At 53.3% G+C, this 12,117-nt stretch overlaps 4 protein-coding genes across 4 annotated transcripts; 3 read left to right on the top strand and 1 right to left on the bottom strand.

Moving 5' to 3' along the window:
- Positions 1-125: 125 nt before the first annotated feature.
- On the bottom strand, positions 126-663 carry P170DRAFT_210254 (uncharacterized protein). Its single transcript, XM_024842810.1, has one exon. The coding sequence runs from the start codon at positions 528-530 to the stop codon at positions 258-260; it is 273 nt and encodes a 90-aa protein (XP_024703628.1). The 5' UTR covers positions 531-663; the 3' UTR covers positions 126-257.
- Positions 664-5,277: 4,614 nt separating this feature from the next.
- P170DRAFT_411083 (acyl--CoA ligase) lies at positions 5,278-7,067 on the top strand (the record flags this gene model as incomplete). The annotated part of the gene is made up of 3 exons (XM_024846872.1): positions 5,278-5,371; positions 5,425-6,048; positions 6,121-7,067. 3 exons carry the CDS (start codon positions 5,278-5,280, stop codon positions 7,065-7,067), a joined length of 1,665 nt encoding a protein of 554 aa, XP_024703627.1.
- A 1,156-nt stretch (positions 7,068-8,223) lies between these two features.
- P170DRAFT_359166 (putative pyridine nucleotide-disulfide oxidoreductase) lies at positions 8,224-9,885 on the top strand (the record flags this gene model as incomplete). The annotated part of the gene is made up of 1 exon (XM_024844337.1): positions 8,224-9,885. The coding sequence occupies one exon, from the start codon at positions 8,224-8,226 to the stop codon at positions 9,883-9,885; it is 1,662 nt and encodes a 553-aa protein (XP_024703626.1).
- Positions 9,886-10,214: 329 nt separating this feature from the next.
- P170DRAFT_510952 (putative serine-threonine protein kinase) lies at positions 10,215-11,436 on the top strand (the record flags this gene model as incomplete). Its single annotated transcript, XM_024854834.1, has 2 exons — positions 10,215-10,467; positions 10,534-11,436. 2 exons carry the CDS (start codon positions 10,215-10,217, stop codon positions 11,391-11,393), a joined length of 1,113 nt encoding a protein of 370 aa, XP_024703625.1. The 3' UTR covers positions 11,394-11,436.
- Positions 11,437-12,117: the final 681 nt, after the last annotated feature.

Genomic DNA, 12,117 nt, shown 5'->3' with positions numbered 1-12,117 from the left:
CTCTTGACCACGGCTGGGGTCTTGATTCCTAGACTTGTTCTGTCTTTTCCTTTCCTTTTCCTTTCCTTTCATAAAGCCCGACCGGGCCTACGACATATCTTCCCGCATAGCTGCATTAGTAATTCCATGTCATTCAGCTTTTGTGTCTTGTCGTCCTTGCATTGTTGGTTCTATCTGTCTTCTACTTTATGTTTCCATTTCATTTCCTTAACTGCAGGGTTTCTTCCCTATTGATTATCCCCTGGGCGCACACAGATTTACACGGACCAAAAGGCTGAACCGGCGTCAACGCGAGACTCATTGGAATTTCGGGGAAGAAGAAGACGAAGAAAATAAATAAAAGAATGTTTAATATTCTGTCTGCAAAGCGCGCATTGTGTTTGATTCGGAGGCATCGTGGCCATGATTTTTGAATATCGGTCTCCTTTTTCTTTTCCTTTCTCTTTCACTTTTTCTTTTTTTTTCTTTTTTTTATCTTGCATTTTATCTCTCATTCCCTTATCCTGTTCTTTCTTTCCAGCTTCTGACATGGGAGAGTCCTGTCTAGACCGATTGTGAAAGACTGATTTGATGTTATTTAACCATGAAACGGATAGAGATAATAAGCCCCGGTGTCGGGCTGTTAATACAACCAAAGCCTCCAGTTTGGAGATTGCGCAAGATTTGTTGGACTTTGGGTAATCGTCTTCGTGTGACGAGAATTGTGTGATTCCAGCCCGTAAGCCACAACAGCCACATGACTGGCGTAGTGTCTTCCCGTCTCTCTCCCTCCCTCTCCCTCCCTCTACGCAGTACCTCTATCTCCATCGCTAGTCTCATATCCAATGAGAAGAAACTACTGACACAATCATGCACACTAATCGAGTGGCACAGTTTCGGAAGGAATCAAAAAGATGAAGAATACCCCGCCAACGCGACGATGGGCGTCTCCTGTCCCACCGCCAGTGCGGCGGAGTCTTGCTGATCGCAGGCCTTCATGCAGCTAGACGACACCGGCCCATTTCTTATTTGATCGGTCTCGTATTAGATGCGCCCCAGGGTTTTGGCTCAACTTAGCTTGACAGCCTTGCAATTTTCCTTTTCCGTGCCCCCCGGTTTGATTTTTTTTGGGGCCGCCAGACCTGGCCTTTTCTCCTCTTTCTCTTTCTTTGACTTTCTTGGTGTTGGTTTTTTTCTGGCTCTGGTGACCTGTGCGTCTGCTTGTGCTGGCTTTACTGCTAGTTATTGTATTTGTGATTGGCATTTCTGGTCTCCTGCACAGTTGGTTGACTTGAGCGAGTCGGGGAGGGGAGAATGACGACTTGTGGATGAGGAACGACGAGCACCGAATCTAGCGGGGATTGACTGCTTATTTACAAGGCCTAATTTATAGGCTCGTCGCTCGATATTTCAGACGACCATGTCGCGCTCCCGCTCCAGCATCACCAGCGACAACAATGATCGCTTGGAACCGCGCCTCCTCCGCGCCGTCGAACATGACGACCTCGACACCCTGCGCCACGTCGTCGACCTCGCGCGAGACAACGGACAATTCGGCGAGGGGTTCCTGCGCGTGGGACTCATGCGCAGCTGCGATCGCGACAAGGCCGACGCGACGAAGTACCTGCTCAGCCTAGGCGCCCGGACCGATGGCGGCACGAACAGCAACCGGCCGTCGCCGCTGCTGCGCGCCGTGGAGCGCAATCACCCGCGCATCGTCCAGCTGCTCCTCGAGCACGGCGCGTCGGCCGAGACCCGCGACAAGAAAGGCCGCACGGCGCTGATGACCGCCGCCTGGCGGAACCACTGGCACATCCTGCAGGTGCTGATCCAGCGGGGCGCGGACGTCAACGCGAAGGACCACCGCGGGCGGAACGTGCTGCACAATCTGGCGGCGGACAAGCAGTGCGATTGGGGCGAGGACGTGGTGAACCTGCTGCTGAAGACGACGTGTCACGTCGACGGTGCGACGGGGCAGGACGAGCTGGGCCGGACGCCGCTCCATTGGGCCTGCGCGACGGGGAAGCGGCGGTTCGCGGAGCTGCTGCTGACGAGACCGAATGGGCACATCGTGGACGTGAACGCCGTCGAGTCGAGGAACAAGACGGCATTGCATCTGGCGATCGCGCATGGCCGCGAGGACATCGTGCAGCTGCTCCTGCGGCATCGCGCGGACATCGGCTCGCGGAGCGACGGCGGGTGGACGGCGCTGCATTATGCCTGTGACAAGGGGTTCGAGGAGCTGGTGCGCATGCTGCTGCATGCCGGCGCGAAGATCAACAGCCAGTTGTTGAACGGGGTCACGCCGCTGCACCTGGCTGCGCAGGCGGGGCACACCGAGATCGTGAAGTGCCTGCTGGAGAGACAGGACTTGAAGCGGCGAGTCCGCGATAACTTCGGGAGTACGCCGTTCCTGCGCGCGGCGCAGTTCCGCCGCAAGGACATCGTGTCGCTTCTGGCGCCGTTTAATAACGTGGGTGCGCTCTCGGCTGATGCCAGGGGTGCATGCGAAGGGTTCGAAGCGACGGTGGTCGACTTTGGGAACTTCCACAATGAGAACCGCGTGAAGAAGACGAGCGTGTTTAATCTGCTCTTCGGACGCGATGCCGAGAACCCGCGAAAGCAGGCCTTCAACTCGCTCCCGGCAGACAGTAAAGCCACCGATTTCCGCTGGATCCATCTGCCGGCCAACAACATGGCCTGGGTGGAGGCGTTGTTGACCAAGGCGTTTATTGAAGAGGGGGCGCAGGATGTGGATAGCTTCAAGGGTCTCGAGCGGTCATTCCGCTATCAGCACCGCGGCCAGCGAACGCATGCCCACTTCATGCGTCCCCTGTGTCAGAGCTCGCCTCGAGCGCCGCGGATCCGTGCGGAGGACAGCTCCGAGGAGTCGGTGGAAGACACCAACGCGCCTCCGCGCATTGTCATCAATGGAAAACCTCACGAGGTGTCGCCCAAAATTCCGGCTCCGGGTCAAAAGGGCAAGAAGCAAAAGTCGCAGGGAGGGAAATCTGAAACCAATTCACAGGATGACGGCAATGGCTCGCAGGGGAAGAAAACCAGTAAGAATTCCAAACGAGGGAAGAATGGAGGGGGGTCAGCATCGAAGTCGGATTCTCGGTTTCATCCAAATGAGAAGCATCGCTCGCCGCTCTCTTTCTGCAAGGACTCGGTGTCATGTAACGTGTGCATGTTCATGCCGTACTTGCATTTTGAGACGGCCGAGCGGCGCCAGAAGATGCAGGAGGCGATCCAAAGAGCCGAGACGTTGAATCTCCCGGCCCCAGGCATCAATCGGTCTCCTACGCGCGATGAGATGCTGATCCGAGCTCATCTGGCATCCTCGTCGGCATCGCTGCACGTGCGACGAACGCTGGACCAGTTCTTCTACCCGAACATCGACACGCAGATCCGCGATCAAGACCAGGTCGTCTATCGGTATCAGACCAAGGGACAGGGCCGCGAGAGGTACTGGGCGGAACCGAAGATTTTCATGGTCGACCAGCTGTGGATGTGGATCATCGGCACGAATCTGATCGTGACTAGCTTTCCGCAGCGCTGGGACCAGCCGAAGAACGATCCGCTCAACGTGCTGGACGGGGTCATCGAGGACATCAACTCCAAGACGCGCGAGCCCGTGCGGTCCATCTACGACCTAGCCATCGTCATCACCAACCGCTGCTCTGGCGTCTTCGACCGCCATCGCATGGGCGACGAGGAGTACCAATTTCTGGACATGTTCGAGGCATCTATCGGTATCGCGACGGATCGCGAGACCGTCCTCTTCAGCCGGTTCAACCGCGCGTCCGCACAGGCATCAGACTGGCTCAAGAGCCACCGCAAGCTCAGCCGCTTTGCGCGTGCCCGAAAGAACGAAGGCACAGATGCCACAGACCGCCGCGACGACAGCTTCCTCTCATCCTGGTCCCAAGAAGACGAAGAAGAAGAGCCCCTCTTCGTCGACAACCTGCTCGACATCGGCCAGGAAACCGACCTCCTCTCCGAAGCCAAAGACATCCGCGACGAGCTCAACATGATCCACACCGTGCTGCAGCACCAACAGCACGTCCTCGCCGACCTGCAAGAAGTCATCTGCGACATCTACCACGGGCAGCAGCGGTCCCAATACGAAGCCAAAAAGCGCTTCAAAGAGCAACAGCGCACGATCGACATGCACATGAAAGACATCGAGCGCATGGACAAGCAAGCCGAGCGCATCTACTCCTCCATCACGGACCTGCTGGACCTCAAGCAGAAGCACGCCAACGCGTTCGAGGCCCGGTTCGCGCGCGACCAGGCGGCGGGCACCACGCGCCAGGGCAAAATCATCATGGTCTTCACCATCGTCACCATCATCTTCCTGCCGCTGTCGTTCATCACCTCCTTCTTCACCATCGACATGCAGGAGTTCCCGCACGCCCCGAACGGCGACTCCCAGCTGCGTCTGCCCTACGTCGCCAAGTACACCTTCGGCATCGGCTTCGCCATCTCCATCCCGCTTATCCTGCTGGCTCTGGCGGTCGACGACATCGGCGATGGGTGCCAGGAGGGGATCCGGCGTGCGCGCCGGTGGCTGTCGATGCGTGAGACCAAACGGGCGTCAGACTCTGACGACTCGAGCGTTGGCCTGTCGGCGTTGGAGATGGAGAAGATCCTCAGTGTGCGGCGCAGTGTGGATACGCAGTTCTCGGGGAGTTTGTTGCCGGTGTCGACGCGAGGGACGGGGCGCACGATGGGGAAGAGTATGATCGTGAGGGATGAAATGTATTAATGTGAGATGATTGATGATGTATGTATAGCATAGTTATGATAAATAGAGCAAATGATTATTTAGGTCTGAAACCCAGGCGGCTTCTGTACAGGTGTATTATCTTATTTCCCCTTAGCTTCCCCTTAGCAGGATAAGCTGAGGATCACCAGTACTAAAATTTCATTAAAGTAAAGACAGGTCTACAGGGGTTCGCATGTGGGATTTCGATAGTAGGAAGGGTCGAGGTGGTTCAAGGAAGACTTCACACTCTCTTCCTGATCCTACTAGGATGATTACGCTCGGAGAGAAAGACTCTAGTTGTAGAAATGCGTCCATAGTTTGGGCCGCGTAGCTCTGCATCAACACCTTGATAGACTATAAATACGACGTCGAGGACGGACAATATCGACCCACATCGGATCCGCTGGTGGAATTTTCTCGCCAAGTTGAGGCCGATTTGTCCAGCCATTTGCTATATCTTCGAACCCTACACCCCTCTATCCTACGTGACCTATCTTCATTCAACTCGTCTGAATAAAACCAACCCAATGCCCACCTCTCCATACCCTCCCCTCGACATCCCCAACCTAGACCTCTGGACATTCCTATTCGAACGCAAGAGACCCTTCCCCGATGACAAAGGTAACCTCCCTATCCCCCACCACTATGTCTACGTCCCACAATAACCCTCGAAGTGATCTTCCGCGATGCGGAGTCCAACCGACACTACACCTTCGGGGGCGTCCAAACCGCAGCCCTCGAGTTCGGCAAAGGTCTCCGGTCTCTCTTCGACTGGCAAAAGGGCGACATGCTGGCCCTTTTCACGCCGAATAGCATCGACACTCCCGCGGTGATGTGCGGAACCCTATGGGCAGGGGGCGTCGTCACCCCTGCGAATCCGGCATACACGGTCGATGAACTTGCGTTCCAGTTGAAAGCCTCGGAAGCGAAAGCGCTCGTTACGCAAACTGCCCTGTTACATGTTGCTCTCGAAGCCGCACACAAGGTCGGGATCCCTGAGGATAGGGTCATTCTGATCGGGGACGAGCGCGCCCCGAATCCAACCCGGGTGAGGCATTTCTCGTCAATCCGCAACACATCCGGCGCTACACGCTATGTCAAAGTCAGAGTGACCGAGCCCAGAGAGGAGATGGCGTTCTTAGTTTTCTCATCAGGAACGACCGGGCTTCCGAAGGGCGTGATGCTTTCGCATGCAAACATCGTAGCGAATATTCTGCAACATGCGGCGGGCGAAGCTGGCCGCTTGACATGGGCCGAGGACCGCGTTCTCGCTTTTCTCCCGTTCTTTCATATCTACGGTTCGTCTGCTCCTTGCCCTTTCCTGATCTTGTAGAGGATATGATATGACATGACATGCTAACGCCGTACAGGACTGACCGTTCTAGTCCACAAGGCGCTATATACGGGGTACGAGCTCGTAGTGATGAGCAGCTTCAGCATCGAGAAATGGTGCGCGATCGTGCAATCCCACCGGATTACGTTCGCGTATATAGTCCCACCGGTGGCTCTGCAGCTGAGCAAGCACCCGGCGGTGGGTAAGTATGATTTAACGAGCCTGCGCATGATGAATTCAGGCGCTGCGCCGCTCACGGCGGATCTAGTGGAGGCTGTTTATGCTCGGATCCACGTTGGGCTTAAGCAGGGGTATGGGCTTAGCGAGACCAGTCCCACGACTCATACCCAGGGCTGGGACGAGTGGCGGTCTCATATCGGGTCGGTGGGAAAGCTGCTGCCGAACCAGGAGATTAAGTTCGTGGCTACGGATGGTTCAGAAGAGAGCGAGGGCCAGGAATTGCCTGTTGGTAAAGCAGGTGAGATATACCTGAAAGGACCGAATGTCTTCATGGGGTATTTCAAGAATCCCGCTGCGACAGAGTCTGCGCTCTCGCGGGATGGGTGGTTCCGGACAGGGGATGTGGGGTACCAGGACGAAGAGGGGAATCTATATATCACGGACCGGGTTAAGGAGTTGATTAAGTATAAAGGGTTTCAGGTGGCGCCGGCTGAGTTGGAGGGGGTTTTGGTGGAGAACGAGGCTGTTGACGATGTGGCGGTGATTGGGGTGGAGAGCAAAGAGCACGGCACGGAGGTTCCTTTGGCGTTTATAGTCCGGAGTGCGAAGAGTAAGCGTTCCGGGGTGACTGAGAATGAAGAAGCAGGGAGGATTGTTCGGTGGCTGGATGGGAGGGTCGCTCGGTATAAACGACTGCGAGGAGGGGTGCGCTTCGTGGATTCTATTCCCAAGAGTGCGAGTGGGAAGATTCTTCGCCGGGTGCTCAGGCATATTGAGCAGACTACGGTGAAATCCAAGCTGTGATTCCTGTTTCTTCATTCTATTCTTATTACTCTTATTACCCCAAAGCCTTCTAAACTAGGGTCGGAGTGCTCGGAGAAAGATATCCCAACCCGGTTCTATAGCATTGTCATCAGACACAATTCCATTCCTGCTACTCAAAACACTGCTGAATAATATCCCTCTTCGTCAAACTAACTGCCTCTACTACCGAAGCAGAACTATGCCCGGATCTTTTCTTATATAAGTCACCGTCCTCGACCGCAGGCGAGCAACGGAGAGGGGAAGGGATTGGCGTATGCAGAGCTACCAGGGCGACTCAATAATCAGGACTCACCGCGATCAGTAGAAGAGGGCCCAGGCAGTTAAAAACTTCAATCAATTAGAAGTTCTTATAGATGTTGAAGAGTCAATTGAATCGAACTATGCCTGATGACCCATATGCTCCAGTTGCGATTATGTAAGCCATCATACGATGTCTCCATCTTTTTATTTTCGTCTTCCACTCCATCTTTCTTCCATCTTTCCTTCATCTTTCTTCCTCTCTTGTTAATCTTCAACCATCTCACATGCTTCAAATCCCCATCACAAGACATGCACATGCATGAACTGTTTTCAACGTCCGAACCACTCGGATTCGGGACTTCAGCGATCCGCGACGCTCCGCTGTGGAACTCAACTAAACAAATTAAACTCGACCAGGCAAATGGCCGAGCCGCTGCAGTCCTCGACAATACGAACAAGAACATTCATGGCGATTGAAAATGTGGATCGGTCCGGAGTTCTATTCTTCTGGCCGGCGCGTGACCATTGAACCCCTTCCGGACTATTCATAACTGCTATTATTCAACCCGCATCCCGATCCTTTTTCGCCCGTCCGACTATGACTCTGACGGACTCGGAGCCTTCCTCCCCGAGACTCTGGCCGACTTCTTCAGTGGAGCAGGGATGCCTCGGTGAGATGGAATCAGCATGGAAACTTCGTGGACCGAACTTCTTGTGTTTGAACGGACCGGGTTCTTCCATTGCCTCCTCGATGTTCCGAGACCGCAGGCAAGGTGTATGAGGTCATCATGTGTCAGGACCGACTCCCCGACAGAAACAAATTTTGTTCTACCTTTTCACTTGAAATGTTCTATACAATTTCTACCCGCTCTTGTTAGTTCAATTGCACGGCGCAATGAAGGTCCTTCTTGCTGTGCCTCGCAGCACACTGTTTTTACGGTCTACTCGTCCCCGTCCCGCTTGTCTCCGGAAAACCCGCGCCGCCAGGTCCTTTGCAACGCAAGTCCATCATTCCACCGCCATCCCGGAATCCGATGCCAATAAAGAACGAGTCGTGATCCTCGGATCTGGCTGGGGCGGATATACGCTCTCGCGAAAACTCGCCCCGCAGTCGTTCGCGCCGGTCGTCGTCTCCCCGCGCTCCTACTTTGTCTTCACGCCGCTGCTGACCGACGCCGCCGGCGGATCGTTGGATTTCTCGAATATCGTGGAGCCCGTACGCGACCCGCATGCCCGCGTTGATTTCATCCAGGCGGCCGCGCGCAGCGTCGACTTTCAGAAGAAGACGGTGCTCTGCGAAGCGACGGTCGTGAAGAGCGGCGTGACGGAATCGCCGCGCACGCACGAGAATGAGCGCGAGACCGAGGAGGGTCCGGAGACAACCAAGTACAAGCCCATGCAGGGTGCGCGGGACTGGGAGAAGGGCGAGATGTTCGAGGTGCCCTATGATAAGCTGGTGGTTGCCGTCGGCGCCGTCAGCAAGACCTTCGACACGCCCGGCGTGCGGCATAATGCCATGTTCTTTAAGGATATCGGCGATGCCCGGCGCGTCAAGCGTCGCGTGCGTGAGTGTTTCGAGCTAGCCGTCCTGCCGACCACGAGCCCCGAGATGAGGCAGTGGTTGCTGCATTTCGCCATCGTGGGCGCGGGCCCCACCGGCACCGAACTGGCGGCGTCCCTGCGCGACTTCATCTATAAAGATTTAGTGAGGCTGTATCCGGGTCTTCAGGGCATCCCACGCATCACATTGTATGACGTGGCGCCGAAGGTGCTGTCGATGTTCGACGAGTCGCTGTCGCGGTACGCCATGGAGACGATGAAGAAGGAGGGCATCGACATCAAGACGTCGCATCATGTGCAGAGCCTGCGATGGGGCGTCCCTGGAGCTGAACCGCCGTACCCGATGGATCCGAAGCGATGTCTAACGCTGACAACGGAGGAGGAGGGCCAAGTCGGCGTCGGCATGTGCGTGTGGGTCACGGGGAATGCCATGAACAAGTTCGTGCGCAAGTCGATGCAAGACGTCGAGAAGTTTCCACATGACTCGGCCATAGTAAAGGAATCACCATCATCTCCTGATCCCGAAGGGTGGCACGTCAAGAAAGCCCCCAAGGTGGGCGCCCTGCTGGTAGACGGCCACCTACGCGTGCAGCTCGAGCGCGAAGACGGCACGACGGCCGTCCTACAGGATGTTTTTGCACTCGGGGACAACGCGATGCCTGAGACGGGCGCGCCGCCGGCCACAGCGCAGGCGACGTCGCAGGAAGCAAAATGGTTGGCGACGCGTCTTAACAAGGGCGATCTCCAGCAGAGCGCGCCGTTCTCTTTCCACAACATGGGCACGATGGCGTATATCGGCGACGCAAAGGCGTTGATGCAGCTACCTCAGGAAAACAATGGCAAAAAATACCTGCCAGGCCACTTGACAGGGCGCATGGCGTGGATGGTGTGGAATTCGGCATATTTGACGATGAGCATCAGCTGGCGCAACAAGCTGCGGGTGGCATTCCGGTGGTTGTTGAATAATATATTTGGACGCGATGTGTCACGGTATTAGGACATCGATAATCCACTCAATTTCCTAGACATGTGTACCTGTGTTCCTACGCAGCTGCAACACTTTTTCTTTCCATTTAGTACACCCCTCGCCGCTTTAACTGATTATCTAGTTTACCCACTTAATAAATAAATGAATAGCATTGTAAAAGAATGAATAAACATAGTAATAGATCCTTTTACTTTGTCATGTGGAAGCAAGATCGTCTCCAACAACAGCAAGCTGAGGTCACGAGGTGATGAGCATCCACCCCTTTCTCTGCCTGCATTTGATTCATTAACCTTGAACATTCACAACGCGAGTCAGATCTCTTCCTCACATCCGACGAGATGCCCCCAAATATTGTTTCTTCATCGCACGAGCTGGAGTTCAAATCATTTCGAGATTGTAATGGTGACCATCCTTCCCAGACCTTGGTGTTCCACAACGATTCCTTTTCATGGTGGATCAAAGTTGAGATAGCCTGGTCCCTGCCGGAGTCAATCCGGAAACTGGGCTATTTCAAACGTCAGTTTACGTTTCAGGAATTCATCCAGGCTATTGACTTTGGTGAACTAGAATTGATGGATGATACTGTGACACGTATCAGTCTAACACTGGCCGAGAAAAGCCACAAGCTGATTCCGATTCGGAATGACTACTAGACAGAGGCAAATAATTTGTTATCTATTGCCGATCGAATTTTTTTCCAGGTCGAAGAAGATCCTGGGAGAACTGTCTACCCGCTTCTGGACCAATCTCAAGATCTACATGCCTTTGAGGCTTGTTATCTGAAAGACGAAAAGGTCATCGCCCCAACCGTCTCCACAGTCAATTTCAAGCAGAAGCGACTCGCGTACAAAAAGATCAACCGCCCTATCTATGTCCCAGGAGACACGGAACATATCCTGAATGAGATAATCGCCCTCGCGAAATTTCGCGGACAGCCGAACATTGCCCAACTAATCGGCATTGTCATATCCGATAATCCGTACAAGACCGGTCCAGCGACAATCCCGTCGCCGGTTATCACGGGATTTCTCCTTGAATACTACCCCGAAGGGTCTCTTGATCAAGTTCTCGCAGAGGATAATGACCAAGATGATTCGTTGCTGAGACGATGGGCACTGCAGATTGGAGGAGCCTTGGAAATGTTGCACATGCAGCGACGGACCCACCTGGACATTAAACCCTCGAATGTCGTTCTAGACTCCAGTAAGAATGCTATCCTTATCGACATTAGTGGAACTGGTGGGTATGGATGGGAATGGCTCGCGTTGGAGATGCAAAAGACCATTGAACAAAATATTGCAACACCTCCTGCTGGCACGTCGTTCGACAAACGTGTCGCTACAGACTGTTGGGCTTATGAAAAACTACTTTCGACGATGGCTACGAAACTTGGCACTAGCAGTTTAGACAAAAGGTTGCAGTCTATCGGCGATGACCTAACAAGGACGGATCCAAAAGCTCGCATTTCAATAACCCACGCTCTCGAGAGGTTACGGGGTCAGAAGGAAGAATACTAGCCTGTTCTTCTCACTATTGTAGTGCTTGGAATATACGTCTTTGTCTTTCAAGCCAATCGGAATTTAGCTGTTATCTGTTACAGCTCATCAAGAACGTAGTTGAGTAAAATAGTAAAACATACGGATACGCCTTATCACGAAGCAAGGAATGCAACTATATTGGATTGACACTAGAACTGTTCACTCCATAGTAAGAGGAACAAGACGTTGAACTGAATGCCAGTAATGGCAGATTAGACCTCTATGACTGGTGTCCTTGACTTCCACAGCTGTCCTCGATTTTAGCAACCCATAAACAAGACTCAGAATATATTATCAAATCGACAGCGCCTACCAGTTAAGGTTAATTTACTACTACTAATTAGTAGAGCTGATGACTGGTAGCAGCTCTCCAGATTAAAAAGCGATTTTAAACGTTAGGAGCGGAGGGAGAAAGAGACTAGGAAAGAGAGTGGACATATTGCCATATATAACTGGCCCGAGAAATATTGCCTGGTTCTGGTTGCAATAGACTGAAAGTAAAAAATTAACTGTGCCTTCTAAATAATTCGAAATCTATTATTTTTGCGCTGTGACAGCAGATAATAGTTATTATGCTAGCATTCATAATACGTACATAATTTATGAACCATTTTTCTAACGAAGATGGAGGTTGTAACTAGAGATCTCGGACTACGAGTAGAGAAGTAGAAATAACATACTCCGTAGATTAAAATAAAATAGC

This window comes from Aspergillus steynii (genome assembly GCF_002849105.1).
Source record: "Aspergillus steynii IBT 23096 chromosome Unknown P170scaffold_5, whole genome shotgun sequence".
NCBI classification, from domain to species: Eukaryota; Fungi; Ascomycota; class Eurotiomycetes; order Eurotiales; family Aspergillaceae; genus Aspergillus; species Aspergillus steynii.
This window is presented reverse-complemented; position numbering and strand designations above follow the sequence as displayed.